The 25,222-nt window shown below is 45.9% G+C and overlaps 1 protein-coding gene across 1 annotated transcript in view; it reads right to left on the reverse strand.

The window, feature by feature from the left end:
* Positions 1-25,222, reverse strand: part of LOC124798316 (venom dipeptidyl peptidase 4-like) — a 318,770-nt gene that overhangs the window by 246,986 nt on the left and 46,562 nt on the right. The window contains exon 2 of the mRNA XM_047261654.1: positions 7,695-7,854. Coding sequence (XP_047117610.1) covers positions 7,695-7,854 — 160 coding nt within the window. The remainder of the gene's footprint in view (positions 1-7,694; positions 7,855-25,222) is intronic.

Here is a 25,222-nt window from a genome sequence, read left to right on the forward strand (position 1 = left end):
GATAATGTAGTCGTACATACGGGTGCAATTCGTGTAGCCTTGTGTTGGACGTCATGGTCCGTGTGGACGTACTTTAAGACCCAGTCCAAACCGATAAGTAAGTAAAACTGAAAAATTCATCGACTCGAGAACAATGACGGAATGAAAACTTTTGTGAAGCAGTGGTTTTGAGTACTTTGTAGAAGGTCACAAGAAGATGTTTGTTCTCGCTGAAGCAAAATATGGGGTCTGCCACTAACTTCTGTGCCTATCCCGCTTTGTTACCGATTACTAGTGATTGACTTAATTGCAGAACTGCAGGGTCTGAATGTAAACTGAGGCAATTGGGTGACTTAAGTGCACAGCTTGGAAGCACTGGTGCATAGAAACTGTCTAGTTGTGCTGTTGATAGGACAAGAAATTTGAAGGTGCCGGTTCAAGATGAACGACCTCTTATCTCATTACAAATGGCCCGACCTGTCGAAAAGAAGGAAACAAAGAAAATAGAGCTTTTATAACCCGTCGTTAAAGCCATCATTAGAGACAGAATTATCGCAGCTGGATGAACAAGTGGTGGGAAAACTACCGGCAAGTAAGAACAGTTGCTGACTCAGTCTCCTGTGACAGACACGCCAGGGGAAATAAAGCGGGAAGATACTACCGCATTCGATGTCTGCCCCTTTGGAATACGAACCTGTCCCATCCCGCCTCGTCTCTCAAGAACACAATTCTGGCTGTTTCCTTCACAGTAAGGAGTTTCGTATTGAAACAAATACTGTTTCAATGGACACTGCCACCGGAAAGTGTTACGCCATCCGAAACCACCTTCAGTCAACAGATGCGCTCGGTAAGTATAGAGAACAGTGGTGCCCAACAAGGAGAAGCATCAGCGGGATTCTACGCAAAAATGCTATATGGACTACACTTTTCAGTCGGTACAAAACAAAAGTGTTTCCGATGCAAAACGGACGCACCTGGTTACCTTCACACTGCGAGACTTTATGAAATGATATGTGACTGTGCACAGGGTATATAGGAAGAAAGAAGACATGTGAAAGAACTCTATAAAGAGTATAAACGCCACACGCGGTTAAAAGATAGATTTTACGCTACGACAGGGGAGCATCAGAGCAACTGCGGCCAAGACACTGAGATTTCCAAGAAAGAACGTAACTTCATTAGAGAAGACGGATACAGGCTTCCAACTTCGTGGTTTCCTGACATGAATGAAGTAATACGGCGCACGAGGAATACAAACGAAGACATTTGCACCACGAAAACGCAATTTTCATTAACATGCCTCATGTCTTGTTCTGCCTATTTCGCTCTCTGACCAATGACGATGCACCATCAGAAGTAGACGGAAGGAATTTACCAAAAAGCTCCGCTTTAACGGCAAAATTGGGGGGAAAAAATCAGATTCATGAGCGAACGTGAAACTGGTCTTTGACAGTATTCAGCTACTCGTGAACACAAGAAGATCGTGAAGTATATCCCAACAGAGGGGTCTAAAAGTCGATTGTGTAGATGAAACTGAACAGGAACATGATATCGCCTAACCAACTACAAGATATTACCTTCAAACAACATGTCAGAAAGCACTAATGGTGTGGAACACAGCTTTCACCCAGCTTGAACGATTACGATATCCAGAAGAAAATAGATACCTAAGCTCAGGTAGACTTCGTGTTTCTTGATGCAGAAAACCATCGAACCGTTTCTGCTCCGTCGCGTGCTCCTCGTGCATAAGGGCAGTGCAGGACCAAAAAACACTTGAGACATTCCCGTCAGCACTGTAGTGGGTCCTGGCAGGCAGAGATTTATTTCTGGAGAGGGTCAAGCAGGTACTACAATGCACAAAAATACTGGATCACTTTACTGAAGTTTGAAACAATATAAAATACTTAACTTGGAAACAATACATGCCCACAGTGTTTGTTACTGCCGCCGAATCAATAACTTCTCTCTTGACACAATTCAGAATGAGGGTGTCTTCTCTCAATGTTCAGTCTATACAAATAAAAACGTAAATGTATGTTTGTTCAAAGCCGTTTATCTCCGAAGGTTCTACAATGATATCTTCGAAATCTGTCAACTTTACATCCTACACCGAGTTAACAGAAGTCGTGGGATAACGATACGCACGTATACACATCGTGGAAGTATCGCGTACACAATGTATAAAAAGGCAGTGCATTGGTAGAGGTATTATCTGTACTTAAGTGATTTATGTGGAAAGGTTTCCGACGTGATTATGGTCGCACGACGGGAAGTAACAGACTTCGAACGCGGAATAGTAGTTGGAGCTACACGCGTGGGACATTCCATTTTGGAAATCGTTAGGAAATTCAATGTTCCGAGGTCCACAGTATCAAGAGTATGCCAAGAACACAAAATTACAGGCATTACCTCCCACGACGGATAACGCAGTGGCCGACGACCTTCAGTGTTTGCATAGAGTGGTCACTGCCAACAGACAAGCAACATTTTCTGAACTAACAGCACAAATCAATGTGGAATGTACGAACGAACGTGCCCATTAGGGCAATGCGGTGAAATGTGAAGTTAAGGGGTATGGCAGCAGGCGGCCGAAGCAAGTGCCTAGCAGCACGTTATCTCCTAGGCTTGTGACATATCGACTGGACCATAGGCGACTGGAAAACCGTGGCCTGCTCAGATGACTCCCAATTTCAGTTGGTAAGAGCTGATGGTAGGGTTCGATCACACGAAACTGTGGCCCCCAAATTATTAACAAGGCACTGTGGAAGCTGGTGATAGCTGCATAATAATGTGGGTGGTGTTTATATGGAATGGATTCGGTCCTTTGGTTCAACTGATCCTATGATTGACTGGAAATGATTATGTTTGGCAGCTTTGAGTCTATTTGTAGCCACTCATGAATTTTTCGTTCTCATGGCAATATACCACGTCACTGGGCCAAAATTGTCTGCAGTTGATTCTAGACAATTCGAGCGAATTATTTGGCTATCTAGATCGCTCGACACGAATCCTAGGGAACATTTACGGGGAATACTCTAGAGTTCAGTTCGTGTACGACGTCCTACACTGGCAACATTTTAGCAATTATAGCAGGCTATAGAAGGAAATGGACGTAGAACATGGGAAGGAGGAGATGGACTGTGTGTGTGTGTGTGTGTGAGAGAGAGAGAGAGAGAGAGAGAGAGAGAGAGAGAGAGAGAGAGAGAGAGAGAGAGAGGGGGGGGGGGGGGGAGACGGACAGAGGCAGTGGCGAGAAGGATGTTAGGTCGTATATCTAATTCCAGTACGTATTAGATACGTGAGCTTTCTCCCTTCTTTGTTTCTTCACCATTTAAGCTGACACGCACAGCAAAGCGTGGTCCGCCACAGCTTGCTGACTACAGGCTTCGATAGACAGTTTTGATTTGCAATAGGCCCCATAGCAAGCGCTGCTGGATCTGAAGTAAGAAGACGATGCCGTCGTAAGCTACGGTTGCAGAGTCTAGCTTATCGGCGCTGCGCTTTGGCATAAGTCATCTATCAGACGCGGCGGCGTATTTAACCTGTTGAATGCGGGTTTATGCCAACCTCTCTTACTCGCTGCTGCATCGGGCAGCAAGTCCTTACTTGTTATTACGTTGCAAGGAACCAACTCTGACATGGGACCTCCTTCTTCAGACGACACCAAAGTGACAGAGGTGTTATTGGACTGGAGATTTATCGAGCGGAAGTCACTGTGTCGTCCTTTCAACAGACGGACGTCGTCAGAAGCTGACGTAGCGTCTGACGTACCTCAAGATAGTGTGACAGGCATTCTGATTTTAACAATGTACAATGTTTTTAAAAATTACATACACCTAGGGGTTTAAGAACGGCTTAGTAGGTGAAGTTCTGATAAAGAACCTATATCTGTAAATGTACCGTTTGGCTGTAACTTAAGTTTGAAGTTCGGGTCACTTTCAAAAGGTCCGCTTCCCAGTGCTGTTCGTAACGGTACAGCTGCACAAATTGCATCCATGTACGGATAGCTTCTATCAGTCGCATACCAGTTTCCTCCGACTGCAATGAAGGCTGTGCGAAACTGATACGTTGTTCGCAACTATAAGAGGGTCGGCTGTGGGGCTCCACTGCAGCTCAGCTCACCATAGTGTGTAATGTAAGCATGCGTCGCAACTTTGTGCAACGAACAGCAAGATCACCATGTGGAGCAGGTTCTGTGGAGCACACAAGTCAGAGTTCATTGTTTCTGCTGCGTGCGTGTAGTCCCGCGGGAAATTTGAAAGTCATCCACTTTTCGAACTTACTTCACATCCAGAGGGTACATACCTGGACAATGGTTATTCGTCATAACCTCATCCACAACCCCTAGAGGACTGTAATCTTAACTATTAAACGCTTTTTGTGCCTCGGGAACCTGAACTTTACCGACAGAACTTCGCAGATCCTTCAGGGAGGTTGGAGTATTTTGGCATGTGACACCTGCGAACTCCGGTAGTTTGTTACATAGCAGTTGCATTTCGTTTGATTGATTACACCATCTATATTTGTTTCCGAATCGCACTGAAAACGCTGTCCAACAGTGCAAACATTCACGGTATGTACGATGTGTCTTGTTTGGGAACAAAGTCGTTCCTTTCACTCACGATACTGGAGATATGTACCGCGTATATGTGTTTACTGAATGTAATGAGAGACTGGCCCAGCGATGCTATTATTTTGTTTTGTTTTATAGCGCTGAAAACAACTTTGGCCAACGATGCTATGATTAACTGTTCCCGCAGCGATGGCAACCACACAATACTTCAGCATCTGAAAGCTGTTGCATTAGACTGTGTTACAAGTTCCATATTTGCTATTTACAGGACTTTTTACGGTTGTGAAAGTAAAACCAGAGGTCGTTGTGGTAACAAACCGAATAATTGACAATTGTAGTATCACTTCTGAACGATCTGGCACTCGGACATGTGCTCTGACAGCATCTGATCCTGATCCCCCTCACCCTCTTAAGTTTTACAGATAGAGAAATGTACGGGTAGTGCTGCTTTCACAATGGCACCTGTTCAAGGAGAACTGAGTGTGTGCTGTCGTTTCGTGAAACACGGCCCCCTATCACAGTTCAGTAAAAACTCCGAATGCCTATGGTCCAGATCCGCCAGATATGCAGAGCTTCAAAGGATGGCATGAAAAGTTTGGAGAGACTGGCAGTGTTGATGACAAGCCAAGAAGCAGCAGACTTCATGATTGGATAAAAGCACAGGTCATTCCCTTCTTCTGGTAGGATCGTCGAAAAGACGCATAGCAATATAAAACTATTTCTCCGCAGTCTGTTACTTGCAGAATTTGGGAACATGTTTAATGCTTGGGCTTGTGACGTATCTGGAAGCCGAAACCACCTAGGAACCTACGATCGTGTGAAACCCAACCCGCTCTGTTTGTCCAAAAGACACAGTACAGAACACAGCAGGACAATAATTTCACGACTAAACGTGAGAACTTTAAGTACAAGTTTTGGTTGAGGAAACAACAATAGTTGCTTGTACAGTCAGAGTTCGTTCTCCAAATGCTCAAGTCCTCGCTCTCTTTGAATGGAGCACATTGGAACAGATTACAGTTTCTACAGTCTTGCCAAGTGAGTCTGACAATACCAACAGGCCCACGAGCACGTTGCCGAGGTGTCTTGGAGGCGAAGCCACGCGCGGTGTAGGCGGCTCTGGATCCGAAGCAGACTAGTACTCTTTGGTGGCCGCGGCCTTACTGCCGAGATCAGCGCGATCCTAAATACACTCACGGCGGAGGTACACTTCCTCCTGACTGCCTGCACGGGACACTGGCGGATCCAGCGACAGATTCGTGGCAGGAGCAACCTCTCTTGCTGATTTACACGCCGTCTGTGCTTTGGTCAGGTGCACGCGAAGGCCTTCTGCAGGTCGTGCTGCAAAAGGGCAGAACCGGAAGGTCGCGTAGTCGAGGGGTTGAGGTGGCAACCACCCCGACGACGGTGAGCTGCAGTGTGGCGTCGGCGCTTGACGGCTTTTCCAACATGCCTGCGAGTAAGGCAAATGCCGAACAAAATCGCTGGAAGTTTGCTCAGGGAATGTAGTCCATCAAAATAGCAGATAGCTTTTCAAACAATCGTGCGACCAATACTTTAATATTGCTCGTCAGGACGTGTTTCGTACCAGACAGGACCGAGAAAGAAAGAGAATATCCAAAGAAGAGCAGCACGTTTCGTTAGAGATTCATTTAGCAAGCGCGTAAACGTTATGGAGATGCTCAGCCAACTGCAGTGGCAGGCGGAGTGAGAGAGGCGCTATTCATCACGTTATGGTCACAGTTCCGAGAGTGTAGGATCCTCGAAGAGTCAACCAATATACTGTTTTCTGCAAAGTGTATCTCGCGCAAAGACCATGAAGACAGAATCAGAGAGATTCGAGCCCATATAAATGCTTATCTTCCACCACACACCGTGAAGTGACCCGGGAAGTATAGATGTGCATGTAGTAGCGAATGACGTGCTGTTGATACCATGAGTACAGTATTTCAGCGTCGTCCGCGGAAATCGACGTGTCGTCTTTCCAGAGAATGAGGCGTGTCTAAGAGTACTGTGATTATGATTTTTCACAAACGGCTGCGTTTCCCTGCGTACAAAGTGTAACTCCTGCAAGTTTTGAGCCAGACGATAGGCCTAGAAGCGATTATTTGCTAACAATATAATGAGACGATTCGATGCAGATGACTGCCTTAGAGATATTTTTTTCCGATTAAGCGACTTTTCACACCTCCCCTAAAGGGAAGAGACAATGTTGCCATCTCGGGGTTGGAGAGACCCCACATATAGTGGTACCCCAGTCAGGGAGTCGGAGAGATCCAACATATATCGGTACAGCATATAAGGGGTAGTCTGAAAGTGAATGCGTGATGTGGCCTAACGCATAAAACAATTATTGGACCATTCTTTTTAACTGAGCCCATTATTACCGCAACAGTTTACTATGTTGCATCTCAATTACATGAACTTCGGCCATGGGTAGAGTTTGAACAACATGGAACATAACTACATTGAGGTTTGTGCGTTTTGGATGAAATCTTTCTGGATAGACGGATCGGCAGAGATGAGTATTAGTAGCCACTACGACCACCGCAGGAAACGCTCAGACATTTTTGTCGGGTTATATTAAGCACTAACTGTTCTGCCCACCTGTGTATGATGTGTGAACTCTTACGACACGAATACAGGATACTGTAAAGGCAGTGAAGAAAGACATACTGGCGAAGAGACGGAGAAAAATTGAGTATCGCCCAGACGTTCTATAGCCAACAAATGGTGCACATGTGAGAAACATTGTAAGTTAAGACACCATTTTCAATAAGCCACGTAGCTGTATCTCCTAAAGGTATTTATAAGCTAATTTTTGTAAGTACAGGAAAACTATACGCTTACTGTTTAGTTCTTACATAATGACTATGGTGCTACAATTACAGAAACTTGTCTAACGTCCCCTTATAAAATAGGAGGGGGAGGCGGAAACGATAATGGTGCACTACATACCCTCTGTTACACAAAACATGGTGAGTAGCTAGATAGTTACATAGGCGTACAAGTACGGAGGTTGGAATTTCTTTTTATGCAGAAACGGGTGCCTAGGTCTAGTCTTGAGATGAGCACATTTGTTTCCCACGAGTGTCTGAAACCAACAGCAATAACAGGCCACAGCTGGCCGCTGTCTGACACTCACCTCCTACCCAGGTGGCGTCGAAGCCCTCGGCTGACATTTCTCCGCTGATGCACTCCTGCAGGCAGAACGGCTCGTCCTCTGCCCTTGGAGCAGTGGCCGTCTTTCTGCGCCCTGACTCACAAGCTGCCGTTGCCAGCTGGGCTAGCAGCAGCACCGCAGCCTGCAACAAGGTGTGGCTTGTCAGTCAGAGCAGCGGTGACAGGTGAACTAAGTGGCGGCAGGCGAGGTGATGTGGATGTGAGTGAGTGGGAAGAATGTTCGGTTACAGTATTACTAGTGTCGCGCTTGACACAGTCCTGTTGTTTAAATATCTGGGCATAACGTTGCAAAGCGATATGAAATGAAACGAGCATTCTTACGAAAGAGTGGTTCACCTGCAAATGAGAGCGCGTATAGGATGCGGGTACGATCTAGTGTTGAGTACTGCTCGAGTGTTTGGTATCTGTACTGGTTCGGAGTGAAGGAAGACATCCAAGTAATTTGAAGGCGGGCCGCTAGGTTTCTTACCGGTATGTTTGAATAACACGCAACTGTTAGAGAGATAGTTTGGGAACTCAAATTGTAATCCCTGGAGGGAAGCCGTCCTTTGCACAAACACTTAAGAAAATTTACGGAGCCGGCGTTTGAAGCTGAGTGCCGAACGACTCTACCGCCACCAACATACACTGCACATAACGACCACGAACATAAAATTCGAGAAATTATGGATCATACGGAGGCACGCAAACAGTTTTTCTCTACATTTGTTTGCGAGTGGAACAAGAAAGGGAATTACTAGTAATGGTACAGTGTAACCTCCACCGTGCACCGTACCGTGGCTTGCGGAGTATCTATGTAGATGAAGACGTACCTTGTGGCTGTGCACGTGGTTAGCTGAGTCGATTACTTTTAGTCTTTGAAGCAGAAACTGTGTTCTGTGCATCGTCGGACGACAACAACAGTGGTCGTTCATACTAATGATGTTCTTATTGAAAACCGTTTATATGTAAATCGCCCATAATACAAATAGTTTACAAGTTACAAGAACAGCTGAAAATTATCCAGAGCACATTTTGAGGTAGTTATGAACGTCGCAACAAATGTTTCAATTTTAAATAATACTGAACGAGAATAGATTAAGATAATAAAATTCAACCCTATACATCAACGTACTTTTTGCTGAGATGCAGCTCGTACGTCTATTCAGTCCGGAGTAACATTTAGTCAGTTTTTATAAATGTTTACTTGGTGCAATAAATCTCTCACTTCGAGATATTTGTGCTGATGTTCTAACGAAAAAAAGGAAACGGTAAATTAAGTGTAAGAGAGGAACTAATTACCAGAAACCTGTTACACCTAATATAATCCATCACGAAGTGTTTATGATGATCAGTATGCTTCCGGTTTCAGATAGCTTTGCGTCCAAAAATGGTTGAAATAAGTTCGTTTAAAAATCATTAGTTACAATTATCACATTCTGTCCGCGTGGGTTGATTTCATTGGTAGGATATTGGGAAGTCACATACGAAACTTTGTAAATAGTCTATCTAGAGAGAGAGTGTATGTAACGTCTCAGTATCCTTCCAATGAAACCACCATAGGCAAGCAGTAATGTTTTTTTTTTGTGGTGTTTAATGGCGCTCAACTACTGAGGTCATTAGCGTCCAGTAACAATTGTTAGAGCACATGGAATCTAGTAAAACTCAAGTGGAGGGGGGAGACACCAGAAAGTCCTGACAAAGATACAAATAAAATAAGTAAAAAAGTTAGATGTCTTTGGACAAGCCAGTCAAAGTTATAAAACGCAGAACACGAACAGCTGCTCGAGCGTCATCAGCTAAAATATCCGGTAAAGTAGATGGCAGGGACAGGACAACACGAGATTGACTAAAGCGGGGACACGACAATAAAACATGGCGCACTGTTAATGCTTGACCACAAGGGCACTGCGGGGCTGGGTCACCGGAGAGCAGGTAGCGGTGGCTAAACCGGCAATGCCCAATCCGCAACCTGGTCAGAAGGACCTCTTCTCGCCGAGATGGTTGGGAGGAGGTTGTCAAAGCAGTTGGGAGCGGTTTTACTGCCTGGAGCTTGTTTCCTTGGGGGGATGACCAAGCATCCCACCATAACGACACAAGCCTCTTACAAACAACCCCACGAACGTCAGATGATGGGACACAATGGGAGGCTGGCCGAGGCAGGAGGACTGCAGCCTTTGCTGCAGCATCAGCAGCCTCATTCCCAGGCACTCCTACACGTCCGGACACCCACAGAAAGCTGACAGGAGAACCATTATCAGCGAAAGAATGGAGGGACTGCTGGATCCGTTGCACCAAGGCGTGCACCGGATAGGGAGCTCCAAGGCTCTGAAGAGCACTGAGGGAATCAAAGCAGAGTACATACGATGAATGGCGGTGGCAGCGGGCATACTGAACGGCCTGATGGAGAGCAAAAAGCTCGGCCGTAAAGCTAGAACATTGGTCGAGGAGGCGGTATTTAAAGGTGACTGCCCCGATGACAAAGGCACAGCCGACACTATCGTCAGTTTTGGAGCCATCGGTGTAAATAAAGGTGTGACCGGCAAGTCGAGCACGAAGTTCGACAAACCGTGGGCAATACACTGCAGCCTGAGTACCCTCCTTTGGGAGTGAGCTGAGGTCGAGATAAATATGAACCTGAGCCTGGAGCCAAGGTGGTGTCGGCTCTCACCCTCTCTGAAGGTGGTAGGGAGAGCAAAATCCAATTGTCGAAGCAGGCGATGGAAGCGGACTCCAGGGGGCAGCAGGGCAAACACATACAACCCGTACTGGCGGTCGAGAGAATCGGCGAAGAAGGACCGATAAGAGGGGTGTTCGTGCATTGGCAACAGCTGGCAGGCATACCGACACAGCAGTATGTTGCGCCGGTAGGTCAATGGTAATTCGGCAGCTTCAGCATAAAGACTCTCGACGGGACTAGTGTAGAAGACTCCGGTCGCAAGACGTAACCCCCGATGGTGGATGGAGTTGAGACAGAGTAAGAGCGATGGCCGAGCAGACGAGTAGATGAAGCTCCCATAATCCAGCTTCGATCGGACTATGGACTGATACAAGCGAAGCAGGACAGTGCGATCCACTCCCCAAGATAAACCTCTAAGAACTCTGAGGACATTAAGGGAATGTGTACAACGGGCTGCCAAATAAGGGACGTGCGGAGACCAACAAAGTTTCCTGTCCAATGTGAGCTCTAGAAACTTAGTTGTTTCCACAAATGGGAGAACAATGGGACCGAGATGTAAGGATGGTGGAAGGAACGCTTTATATCGCCAAAAGTTGATACAAACCGTTTTCTCTTCAGAGAACCGGAAGCCATTTGCCGCGCTCCATGAGTAGAGGCTGTCTAGACAACGCTGAGGGAAGTGCTCCAGGAGGCATGTTCCCTGGGCACTGCAGTAGATCGCGAAGTCATCGACAAAGTGAGAGCCTGAGACATTAGGTGGAATGCAATCCATAATTGGATTGATCGCGATGGCAAAAAGGGCTACGCTCAAGACGGAGCCCTGAGGCACTCCCTTCTCCTGGAGGAAGCTGTCTGACAATACGGAACCCACACGTACCATAAACTTTCGATCCGTTAAAAAGGAATCAATAAAAAGGGGCAGGCGACCACGTAGGCCCCACCTGTGCATAGTGCGGAGGATACCTCCTCTCCAACAGGTATCATAAGCCTTCTCCAAATCGAAGAACACGGCTACCGTTTGGTGCCTTCGCAAAAAGTTGTTCGTGATGATTGTCGACAAGGTCACAAGGTGGTCAACAGCGGAGCGGCGGCGACGAAAGCCGCATTGGACATTAGTAAGTAGTCGTCGAGATTCAAGAATCCAGACTAACCGAGCATTAACCATGCGCTCCATCACCTTACAGACACAGCTTGTAACAGAAATGGGGCGGTAACTAGAAGGAAGGTGTCTATCCTTCCCGGGTTTGGGTATAGGAACAACGACAGCGTCACGCCAACGCATGGGGACCTGACCTTCGGTCCAGACGCGATTGCAGGTACGAACAAGGAAGCTTTTGCCCGCCAGAGAAAGGTGTGCCAGCATCTGAACGTCAATGGCATCTGGCCCCGGAGCAGAGGACCGGGAGAGTGCAAGCGCACGTTCGAGTTCCCGCATAGTAAAGGGGGCATTATAAGTTTCCGGATTCAGCGAGTGGAAGGAAGGTCGCCGTGCGTTGGAGACAGCCACAGGATCAACAAGGACCTCATTACCCGAGGTCAGGCCAGGTACCGAGGAGTGGGCCTTAATGCCCGACAGCCGGCGCAGGCCGCCCCAAACGACAGAAGATGGAGTAAATCTGTTAAAGGAGCTGGTCAAAGAGGCCCAACAAGCTTTTTGCTGTCTTTGATGACTCTACAGCATTGCGCTCGGAGTCGTTTGTATCCAATACAATTCGCCGACGTAGGATGGCGGCGAAAGGTGCGTAAAGCACGTCGTCGAGCATGGATAGCGTTTCTACAAGCCTAATTCCACCAGGGGACGGAAACGCGACGTGAAGAAGAGGTAGTACGAGGAATGGAACGTTCGGCAGCATTGACGATAACAGCCGTGAAGTATTCGACCTGACTGTCACAACTGAGAAAATCGTGGTCTGGGAAGGTCGCCAGGGAGGAGTAAAGTCCCCAGTCAGCTTTCGGTATGTTCCAGCTCGAAGGAAGTGGGGATGGGGTGTGGTGCAGGAGACGAACGACACAGGGGAAGTGGTCGCTCGGTGTCAGAACGGACATACCACTCGAACCAACGGGCAATAATGGTAGAACAGATCGAAAGGTCCAAGTGGGAGTAGGTATGAGTAGAGTCTGAGAGGAAAGTCGGGGCGCCAGTATTGACACAGACAAGACTGAGATGGTTGAAGACATCCGCTAAGAGGGAGCCTCTTTGACAGGATGCAGGAGAGCCCCAAAGGGGATGATGGGCATTGAAGTCGCCAAACAATAAAAACGGCGGGGGAAGCTGAACGATCAGGTGCATCATGTCAGCCCGACTAACAGCAGATGACGATGGAGTGTAGATGGTACAAACTGGAAAGTACAAGCAGAAAGAGTAATACCGACAGCTATTGCTTGGAGTGGGGTGGTCAATGGGATGGGATGGTAATAGACATCGTCCCAAACGAGCAACATGACCCCACCATCAGCTGGGATACCATCCACAGGGGTGAGGTCATACCGCTCCGAGGTATAGTGGGTAAAGGCAATACGGTCAGTTGGGCGCAACTTGGTTTCCTGGAGACCAAGGACGAGCGGACAGTGCAGGTGGAGGAGCAGTTGTAATTCCTCCCGATTAGATCGAATACCTCTTATGTTCCAATGTAACAAACCCATCGCTAGTCAAAAGAAAAGGGGGGAACGAGACGGGGGAAGAGCTGGTCACCTCGACGGCCGCAGAGGGCCAGGTTTCGAGGGAACAACGCTACAACCGGCGGGAGGCGAATTCTGTTGCATCGAGTCGTCGCCAGCTGCAGCCGCTGTCCTGGGTTGCGTATGAGGGGCAGCATCATTTGCCGACGAGAGGCCAGCTGAGCGCCTGGCAGCAGAGTGTCCCGGCGAAACTGAGGACGGCCAGGAGCAGCGACTCACGGATGGAGCGTCAGACGAAACGCGCCGGGATGGAGAGGGGGATAGAGACTTCTTCTTGGAGGCCTTCTTGGAAGTCCGAGGAGGCACAGGGATGGTGGGCTGGACCCGAAGAAGCTCCTCACGCGCGGGGTCCGTTTTGGAACGCCGGACCTCGGAAGCCAGGGTCCGATACGTTTCCCCGATGGACGCCTGAGAAGAGGATCGCTTCTGAGGCGGTGGGGGGGGGGAGGAGGAGGAGGAGGAGGAGGAGGAGGAGGAGGAAGGGTGGCCCCTGTGGCAGAGGAGGCGGGACGTAAGGTCGCACGTCGCACCAGTACCACATCACCTTTACCTTCTCCGGGAGAACGTCTCCCTCGAAGGCGAGGATAAAGGCCCCAGTGTCGATGCGACGGTCTTTGGGGCCGCGCTGGACTCGCCGGACGAAATGCACGCCTCGGCGCTCCAGGTTGGCCCTGAGCTCCTGATCAGATTGCAGCAGGAGGTCCCGATGAAAAATAACCCCGTGTCCTGTTCAGTGCCAGATGCGGGACAATGGACACTGGGATGCCCCTAGTCGGTCGCACGCCTGGAGCGCCGCCGACTATGTGGCGGAGGTGGTCTTTATAAGAACAGACCCCGAACGCATTTTACTGAGAGCCTCGATTTCCCCGAAGATGTCCTTGATGTGCTGAACAAAGAACATGCGCTTGGAGGTGGCGAACGTCCCCCCCATCAGTTCGAGAACAGACCAAATAGCAGGGGAAGTACTTCGCCCCAAGCCGGCTGGCCTGTCCTTCCTCCCAGGGAGTGGCCAAGGGGGAAAGGGCAGGAGAACCAGAGACAGTACCTTTCTTTTTAAAAGACTCGGCCGCAGAGCGACCTGATACGTGTTGACGTTTCATCTGCTAAACGTCCGCCCCGATACCACCCACTCCGACCAGGGGCTCTCCCCATGGGCGCCACCCAGCCTCAGCAAGGGCCACCTGGCAGGATGACCGTTGCCGGGAGTCCTGATGCCCCAAGGAGTTGGGCATCTACTCCTTGGCCGACGTGGGGAGGGTGCAGCTCAGGTATCGGCAGTACGATCCCTGTGTTGTCAGGGGGCTACAACCTAGAGGGTACATGACAACCTCACCACAATGGGCTGGCTACCGTGCTGGATTTCGGGTGCCATGGAAAGTCCATCATGATCGTAGGTGCAGATGGGGACGCACTATGGGCGTAACTTGCACAACCCATCAGGCGCTTAGGCGCAACTTGAAGAATAGTGGGTATGGTTACAACGCCGTTACAATGCTGAGTGCCAAGGTCTTAGTGCACTGAGGACCAATGATTCACCACGTAAGACGTCCTTCCCCACAAGGCTCATACTTCTGTAGAATTTTGAAAAAAAAAAGGAGGTCAAACCCCAAGGGGGACCATCACAATGAAGGCCGAAACGGTTGAAACTCCTTTTAGTCGCCTCTTACGACAGGCAGGAATACCTCGGGCCTATTCTTACCCCGGACCCGCAGGGGGGGCAGTAATATTGTGACAGCTGTAAGTAACGATTTTTAAATAGGAATTTATTTCACCAAATTTTGGACACAGAAGCATCTGGGACCAGGGGTATATAGATCAAGCTCCTTCATGATGGATAATGCAGGTTGTAATAAATTTTGGTAATTACATGTTTGGTTTCATCTAATCTTTTTTTTTTCAGTATAAAATCATTGCGGAAATTTCGAAGTGGCAGATGTAGAGTGTGAAGTATCGTGCTAATAATTTTGGATCAGAACCTTAAATGTTATTGGACTGGAAGGAACTCCAAAATTTGTTAAGACATTCGTAACTCTCTGAAAAAGTGCTCTGGAAAATTTTTGAGCTTTTAATAGAACTGGTGAAGGTATCTGCAATGTGGATAATCTACACTCAAATGGTTAATCCATGCACCGTCTACTCTCTCATTGTCAATAAGTACATTTTAGAAGCAAAAGAATCACTACTCGATCAGACAAAGCACAGAATACTGTTTTTGCTTTACATAATGTCCTGTAAGTGATCCACTCAATTGGCAATGCGAACCACTGCAGCGTATACGTTTCTAATGTGAGAGCGAGATACCGTGCGACCACAGAGCAGCGATGTGTAAGCAGCGAGGCTGTGTGTAAGTGTAACGAGGCTCCCTACGACCAGTGAGGTGCCAGCAGGGAGGTTGCAGCATAAATATAATCTAAGTACGCGTCGATCACGACTTGAGATAAATAAACTGGCCACCCTCATAATTCATTAAGTCTGGCTGCCTGCGCAGACTGGCAACACTGCAGGCTCAGACAGTTCCTGGAGGAAGTATCATCTTCGGGTTATGTTGGTGTCTATTCTTTTAGACATGTCCGAAAGAATACACACAACAAATGTATAACTAAGGCTATGACAGCCAATGATCCCTTCAGCGCAAATGCACACTAAGCTCCAACTGTTACGGGAATCTGCGAGATACGGCGAGTAATGAGGGCAATGAGCAGGGTGGGTAGTGTGCAGTGGTGTGTGGTGTAAACTGAGAATTTTAATGTGACAGGAGGCGTGCTAGGGTAGCCGTGCGGTTGTGGTGACCACCTGGACGGCGTAGCAGTCTGCTCCATTGATAAAAAGCAACGCCCACTGGCAACTAATGTCTTTAATTCCTTTGTGTACTGCCTTCTGCTCAAATTGTTCTGCGTCGTCTGCTTCTCTGGTCTAGTTGTAACCTACATGTCATGTGAATGCAACGTTTGTCGATCGAGACCACTAGTTGTATGAAGTTTTATAGCGCATTCGTCTGAAAGCTGGTCATGAGTACAATGATAGATGCCTTTCACTCTGACGCTCCATACAACAGTTCTGTCCAGTAACATTTCTGCGACAGATTTCTTGGCAGACTATCAGCCACTGAATACCTCATGCACCAGAGCCATCAAAAACGCATTTGCTGGTATCCAGCAGCGGCTGCGGCGGTGGTAGCGTAGCGCTACCTCGCCCTTTGTCGAAAGCGCCAACTACTGGTAGAGTAAAATGCTTTACTGTTGTTGACAAATGCTGCAAAAATAGAATGGATACGATTTGCATTTCACGCTCGATAGCAACGGGGGCAGTCGACTCAGTTTAATATGAGTCTTATCGCATTAATATGCAAGATATGACTATGGCTCAAAATTAATTTTGTAGTTTGTGATTCAGTTGAAATATCTCACTATATTGTTCAATGCTGCTTCATTTGTTTTCCTTTTACAGGCAACTCTTCATCCAACGTTTTTTGTTAGGAGTTCGTGTGTTTCCTTCAAATCAGAGAGAATAACTGTGGTGTGTGTTTTAACGTCATCGTTCGATTCCTTACAGTAGATGAATCTGATAAACCGTGGGAACACATCGCAGTGAATGCCTATAGCAATGTAGACACATTGCTCATTTTGATGTCCACGGATGGAATTAAGGGGAACTTAACGATGTTCGAATATGATATTTAAGTTGTTCACTGACATCGAAACAAACGAAATCGCCAATTTGTAATCCACCCGAAATGGAAGGAAGATGATAAGACCCTGCATAAGCGCACACCTGCAGTGTGTGCTTAATTGCTGTTGCAGAGGTTTGTAAGTAGGCTGCTTAGGTTTTTTTATTGGTAACGCCACGCAGCGCTCTGTATGAAAATCACTGGCTGTGCTGTGTGCAGTCTGTGGCTGGTTTGCATTGTTGTTTGCTATTGTAGTGTTGGGCAGTTGGAGGTGAGCCGCCATTTGCCGCCAGTAGTGGTGGATGTGGGGAAGTGAGATGGCGGATTTTTGAGAGCGGATGATCCGGACGCGTGTCCATCAGAAACAGTAAATTTGTAATATTGGATATCATGGACTGATTATATATATATACACTTTTGAACACTATTAAGGTAAATACATTGTGGCACTCGCTGTATTGCAGTAGTTCGAGTAACAAAGATTTTTGTGAGGTCAGTCATTTGTGAAAGATATAGGTTGATGTTAGTCTGGGCCATTCTTTTGTAGGGATGATTGAAAGTCAGATTGCGTTGCGCTAAAAAATATTGTGTGTCAGTTTAGTGTTAATCAGATTAGGTAAAGAGCGAAATGTCTGAGTACGTTCAGTTTTGCTCAGCTATTTGAAAATCAATAACGTAAGGAGTTTACCAGCACAGAAATTCATTAATTTTTCTAAGGGGACGTCTCAGGTTCAGCACTTACTGATCAGCATGTTGTCTTTGTAAGTATCTCCCTGGCATGTGGGTTCTAAGTGGCGGCCGAAACTCAAATTCTTATCTTTAACGGTCGATTCGGATCACTTCAGGTAAGTTTTTATAGTGAAGCAGCTTAGAAATCGCAAAGCAGGCATCTGACCAGTAACACATCTTACTGAGACGAGCTTGTGCACTTAAAGTGTAAAGATTTTCCTTCAGATTTCGTTGAAGTATTTGTTCTAAAAAATTTGCAGGTCCATTATATAAAACGAAAAATAAGAACATTGATTACACCTGTCTTCACCGCGAATAGAAATGACAACTCACAACGCCATTGCACCTTAAGACACATTCAGAACCACTCAGCTAACGAGATTTTGCTGGCAGTGGGTCTCTCTCACTGTGATTTTGATCTCTGGGCCTCATAATGGAACGCTAAAGAAAGATAAGAACAGTTGTTATTCATGTGAAAAGTAGCATTCCTTTACTTTAAGTATTAAATGTTCTATCTAAGTTCCCATCGTAAATAAGGATTTGTTCCTTGAATCATTAAAGTGGAATTAGAGTGCAAATGCGAAGTGAATTTACAGGACAATTCAGGACCACTCACAGAAATAGATGTTCTGTTATATAGCTGCCACATGTCTGCAACGATGCTGCCAATTCCTAGTTGTGCCAGGAGCAGCTCCGTAGCGATATATATGCCGCCCTCGTCTCTGATGGTCTGTGAGAGGGGAGGCCCGAAAGCCTTTGGTTTTGAATCACTGTTATCTCCTGACAGTTTCTAGCGTCGCTATGCTTAAAACATTGTTAAATTTAATCCAGAATTCCCAATTTTTGAAGCGTTCCGGCTGGAAACGTGGCTATTAATGCCAGTGTTATATAATTTCAGCGTAAGGACACCAAAGCTATCGATATAATTTTTTGTCAGGTAGCTTATGCCACGAGACACGTTGAAGAACATAATTTTCTGTCACAATTACTATTTCCCCAATGATGGTGCTTAAGTTGGTAGCGTTTTACCGTAAGTTTAGGGGCAGATGTAGGGGAAAAAAAAGTCAAATTTTTTTACTGTATATCATATTAGAGTGATTCTTTAAGAATAACATCGCTAAGTTTCATAATCTAATTCTGGCTAGAAATATGTTTTGAAAACATTTATTTGGGCCTCTGCGCCAGCCACGCCCCCTCTCTCTATGCTGTGATCCACGTTTTCTCGAAGAGAGAAATTGTGTGTGTGTTTATTTTTCTTTGACACAGTCGAAACGAACTGCAGGTGAGTCTGGAAGGCTGTGAGAAACATTATCTTTGCTTGTTTCATTGTTTACAAAGTGGTGTTTTTAATAGTAAGTGCTACAAACTTACTTCCGTTTTTAGTTTGTCATATAACAACCTGTTTTGCTCGAAATAGGTCACAACAGCGGACGCATACTAAAAAAGCTAGGAAATGAATTTCACATGTAAAAGGTACAGGAAATTTGAGTACCAACGTTACTGATTCTGGTGCTAAGTGTGAAAGACAATTTTCGACAAAGTCACTGAGTTCATCGAGGAAAATTAGTGAAGGAATTGATGCTGTGTACAGTTCCAAAGGCGAGTTTTCCAGTGGATTCAGGTTAATTGACTTATAAATGGTTACCCATATGAATAACGTTTCATGTGCATGTGGTAATTGAGGGTCAAAGGGCCTTAGACTGTATGGTTGCAGTGATAGAATTGGCATTTTAAGTAATATACATATTTTGTGTGTAGTCTGTAACTACGACGTTCAGTTCAGGACTTCTGTTCTCGGTGGGAAGTTGTATGAGGCCAACACAAGATTGTGTTACGCCGTGAAATAGTTGTAGGCAGAGAAGGCACCAATTTATTTTGTGGCTTAATGAACATGACAGAACTAGATTCAGTGGACACCAGAACACTGTTCAGTGCCCTTTAAGTTGAGTGCAAGGACGACACGAAAGCAGCTGTTGAGGAAGCTGCAGATATTGACAATGGAGGGGAAGGAGGACACTGTAGTGAAGACAGATCTGTGCATCTATTGTGACGTACCTGGATAAAGAGGCCCCACACCGCTGCATGTGTGGGAGGCTGTTCAAAAACGAATGACAGGTAGACTTCACAGATTGGGAAATGAAAGGCAAGAGATTAGAAGATGAAAAGCCTCTGAGAGATGTTAAACTGATAGACAAGGAAATCTTCACTTTACAAATATATTACAGAAAAAGCTATCAGGGATAACTTACATAGCGTGAAAACAATGCAACAAGCCAAGTCGGAATATTCTTTCACAAATTTTCCACAAATGATAATCCTTAACATTCCCTTCCTGAGATGTCGTGGTGCAAATATCTTCAGGCAGTAGCTAGTGGAAAGTCATACACCTACAAACATGGTTTGCCACTTTGTTTCAGAAATGATGTAAAAACACTTCTCATGTTCGCAGTCAATCCTGAGCTACTGTAAAAAGATGTGTACCTGTGAAAAAAACGGAATACAAATGAGAGCTACAATCACCTTATATGGATGCGTTGTCCAAAAACAGTATGCGTGTCCCTAATAATTGTGAAGTTAGCTGCATGTGATGCCTGCCTCGTGTTCAATAGTGGAAATGTGGGTTTCCATTCACACTGAATATACTCAGAAGCATCGATGAAGAGCAACTGCACAAAGCTAAGGTAGCAGAAGAGAAAATGCATCCAACCGCTGTAGCCGAGCGGTTCTAGGCACTTCAGTCCGGAACCGCGCTGCTGCTGCTAAGGTCGCAGGTTCGAATCCTGCCTCGGGCATGGATGTGTGTGATGTCGTTAGGTTTAAGTAGTTCTAAGTCTAGGGCACTGATGACCTCAGATGTAAGTCCCATAATGCTTAGATCGATTTGAACCATGTTTGAGAAAATGCAGAAGTTGGGCAGGCAAAGGAGGCAGGGGAAGAGATTACTCCAGGAAGACGACGAAGAGGATAGAGATTATGGATATGGGCAGCATTAGTCAATAGAGCTATAGCAATATTTTCAAAAACTGAAATGACAACTTTATGTGCGAATAGCCGTAAACTGACTTTTTTGAGCTGTAATGTATCTTTTCTCAGGTACTAAAGGCTAACATCCTGAAATCTGGCAAGAATTACTTACTGAATAATCGTGTACAGCACTTTTATTTTTTCTTTTCACTGACAAAAAAGTCTGTCTTAAAATTTGAGAAAAGTAGAGTAGTTCCGGGTAATACGAGACTGACAAATTTCAAAGCAACTGTGACAACCAAGAATCTGTGCCACAAGTTTTATTAACGTCTTATGCAGATGTAAGCTGTGAAATTGCAATTTTATTGCTTGTTTAGTTGGCGAGGAAAGGTACATCACAGAAACAACAGTAATTAAAAATTCAGATTATAAAATTTATTTCGATGCATACTTTCAAACAAAAATTGCACAGAATATCACTCATTATGTTGCACATAATAGTCTCTAGTTTTACGATTTTAGCTTTAGAATTTTTGGAGATACACCTACGTTTGAGTACAGGAATAATTTTTGCTCTACGTCTGTCCTTAATAAACAAGTCACATACGCTTAACAGAGACTTTAATCATCAATAATATATTCTCCTACTATCTGCAGCAGTCTGTCAACGCTGGGACGATTGCTCGATTCCGTGACTGAAGAAATATACTTTTGAGGCGAAGCGCTGGGCGACTCATGATATGAGCGCATGAAAAAATAAGTTCCTCGGAGGTTGTTAGATAGGGAGCGAGAAAGCTGGAAGTCTGAGGGCGCAAGGTCAGGTGAATATGGTGGGTGCCGAATGACTTCCCAAGCTAACTTGTCTGTAGTGTTTTCTGTCTGTTTAGCAGAATGCAGGAAGGCGTTATCATGGGTTAGTAGCATAACTTTACGCAGTCTTCCGATCGTTGTTCTTCGATTGTTCAGTTGTTGACACTGACTGTCAGCAGTAATGGTTGCATATTGGGGAAATAAATCTTCGTGCAACACACCATCGCTGTTCCACCATGTACGTCCCATTATCTTTTGTATACCCGCGCAGGTTCTTGTACAGGGAGTTGCTGCTTTGTTTGAGCTCAGCCATTTCTTTCTGTTCCTTATGTTTCCATGAAGACACCAGTTCTCGTTACCGGTGACGCTACACGATTGTCCGCGACCCAGTTGATGCCGAGCAAACAGAGATGAACATATGTCCGGCCACTAATTGTAGTGATTTTAGCTCAGAGCATGCGATAGCCATGCACCCGATTTTTGAACCTTCTCCAATGTGTCACGATGCTGGAATGACCATAGTTCATCACATATGGCAATTCTAGAGTACAATGATTTATATCACTGTGGATTACTGCGTTTAAACGATCTTCATCCAACCCTGAAGGTCTTCCTGGACGTGGAGAATTGCTAATGTCAAAATGATCCCCCTTAAAACGACAAAATAACTTTCTCGCCGTGCTCCGCACAATGACATTATCCCAATACACGACTGCCTCCGCTGTTGTCATCCCGGTATTGAACTCAAACAGAAGAATGTGTCGGAAATGTTCTGACTTCTCCACTATGCACATCATTTTCTACCGTCCACAGCTTCATTCACTACCTCCAGATGACGAAGCGACAATTTGTAAACGCAAATAGCAACAGTGACCTACGAGAACGAATAAGAATCGATGAAGACACTCACAGCAACCCGAATACTGATATACAAAACAAAAGCGTTATGAGCTTATGCACCGACCTAATACAAACAAATAAAATAATTGCAGTGAGCAACTGCTAATCGTGCCACCTTCCGGAACTGAAGGAACGACATCAGCGTGTTCGTAGCCACAAAAATGCAAACAAACCTCTCTTTGACCGTGGTAACGAAAGGCCTCACACAAGTCTGCGCACCCCAGAGGAGCTCAGAACTATTGGAACGTTCTACCTCATCTACCCTAAAGCCCGTTTCTCGCACCTTCAGACTTCCATCTGCTTGTCCCAATGAGAGTGCACTCTGCGAGTTAGCAGTACTTGGACGGCGGGGAGGTTATTGATGCAGCAAGACGTTGGCTCCGATTTAGACCAGTAGAGGGAGACCATTAGGAGATTCGGGCCCTCCGTCTAAGGTGGCGTACGGCCGTCGTATTGAACGGAGATCATGTTGAAAAATAGATTTTTGTCCCAAAAGAGTGGGGAATTATATAATTTATTGGAATCCTGCATAAAACCAACCTGCTTCCAGAAAAAGAAAATGGGTTGCATTACTCACTGAACGCCCCCTCGTAATACGTCAAATGGGACAGAAATCAATTATTTACTTTGCTGTATGTAGTCTCACTTGAACTATTTTTACATTGTCGTTTATATTGCACTTTTTAGCAATGATTCCGCATGAAGAATTTCGACAAATTTTATATTTTCTGTGTCAGCTGACAGGAGTTCGGTTTTTCGTATGTTATACTCCGTTCGTCCATTGAGTTGTAAATGGTCCTCTTTAATAAATCTCATGATATGTCACTATGGCGACAGTGCTGATGCAGTAGCAATAGCACCGATGCTACAACGAGCGATTACACTGATCTAAAATGGAAGCTAGTAAGGTGGAGGAAGTGTGGAGTACCGTAGAGCACGGCTAGACCGTGGTGGAAAAGACTAGTCGGGAGGGTGGCTGTATCGGGCGGGAGGGAGGGAGGGAGGGAGGGAGCGTTCAGTCCCGTTTGTCTAGTGAAGGAGATGATCAGCGTCTCATGGAGAACATACGTGCAGTGCCATTCCTCAGCTGACTTGCAATGAGAGAGAGTTCTCATTTTCGTGGTGTCGGAGAAACTGTTTCGAGAGACAAGAAGATGTTTTACACTGTCGGAGAGCAGCCACGAAGTAACCTTTCACTAGCTATTAGAAGACTGACAGCATGAATTACGCTAAAGAATATGTTAGCTTCAACTAGAGCAGAGTAATCTTTTTGAATGAGAAAGTATTTTCATCGTTTAGCCATGACCCTTTACAGATGAGACATCAAAGTTAGAGTAAAGAGTTATTTCAACAACAGTTCTTTTATGCCGTAAACTGCCTTTATATTAGGCTCAAAGTAACCGACACTATAATATTTTTATTAGTTAGATCCTTTATCTGTTAAGTAAAGGGAAGCGTTGACAGTGTGAATAGTTATTTTAAGAAGCAAAAGGTTGCACTGGTATTAGGTGTACCGCCCACAGGGAGAACGCTTCCATCCAAACAGCTTCTCCGAAAGTCAAAGAAGTGAACGGTTCCCTGTTGCAGTATGGAGCTGTATCTCGGCTCACGTAGCAGGTCCTCCCCAAAGAATAATGGAAAACTGAATGAAGAGTCCTATATTAATAAGCTCCACTCTGTTATGAAGGCAAGTGATGAAACGCTGTTCCCACGAAGTGAATTATCCTTTCTGCAGGTACGAATAATGGTAACAGGGTAGCAGTTACAAGTATAGTTTTTCGAAGATTTATTCATTACTTTCATGAACTACTCGTTGATAATGCAACTTTTCTTATATCTCCAAAATATTTAATTGTTTTTCTGGTGTTTATGTCTGCAGTGTAGCTTTCTCAAGCATCTTAATAGTTTCTTTTTAATACCCGTTTTCATATATATTGAAGTGACGAAAGTCAAGGGATAGCGATATGCACATGTATAGATGGACGCACTATCGCATACTCGAGGTATAAAAGGGCAGTTGATTGGGAGAACTGTCAACTGTACTCAAGTGACGCACTAGAAAAGGCTTCCGACGTGATTACAGTTGCACGACAGAAATTAACAAGCTTTGAACGTGGAATGGTGGTTGGAGCTGGAATAATGGGACATTTCATTTCTGAAATCGTTAGGGAATTCAGTATTCGGCGAACCACAGTGTGAAGAGTGCGCTGAGGTTAGCACATTTCTGCTGTCACCTCTCATCGCGGACAACGCAGTGGCCGACGACCTTCCTTCACGACTGAGAGCTTCCGCGTCTACGTAGAGTCGTCAGTGAGACGGGGAACAGACAAACAACACCGCCTCAAATAACAGCAAAAATATATGTGGGACGCACAACGAATGTACCAGTTAGGACAGTGCGGTGAAATTTGGCCTTAAAGGAGTATGGCGGCAGAAGACCGACGCGAGTGTCTTTGATGACAACACGACATCGCCTGCAGCGCCAGTCCTGGGCTTGTGACCGTGTCGGTTGGATCCTAGAAGACCGGAAAACCGTGGCCTCGCCAGGTAATGATTGGTGATGATTGGTTTGTGGGGCGCTCAAGTGCGCGGTCATCGGCGCCCATACAAATTCCCAACCTTTCCTCACCAAACTCACCACTTTCAGGAATGATGATGAAATGATGAGGACAACACAAACACCCAGTCGTCTCAAGGCAGGTAAAAATGCCTGACCCCGCCGGGAATCGAACCCGGGACCCCATACTCGGGAAGCGAGAACGTGACCGCGAGACCACGAGCTGCGGACGCCTCGCCAGGTAAGTCCCGATGCTAAGAGCTGATGTCGGGGCTCGAGTGTGGCGCAGACACCAAGAAACCGTGGACACTCATTGTCGACAAGGCATTGTGGAAGCTGGTGGTGGCTCCGTAATGGTCTGGCCTGTGTCTACATCCGTGTCGTCCTCTGGATATTGGGCTACTTTCAGACCGCCTGCAGCCATTCAGGGACGTCATGTTTCCAACACAGATGTAATTTTTATGGATGACAGTGCGCCGTGTCACCGGGCCACAAATGCTCGCGATAGGTTTGAGGAACATTCTG

This window comes from Schistocerca piceifrons, chromosome 5, assembly GCF_021461385.2.
Source record: "Schistocerca piceifrons isolate TAMUIC-IGC-003096 chromosome 5, iqSchPice1.1, whole genome shotgun sequence".
Taxonomy (NCBI): Eukaryota; Metazoa; Arthropoda; class Insecta; order Orthoptera; family Acrididae; genus Schistocerca; species Schistocerca piceifrons.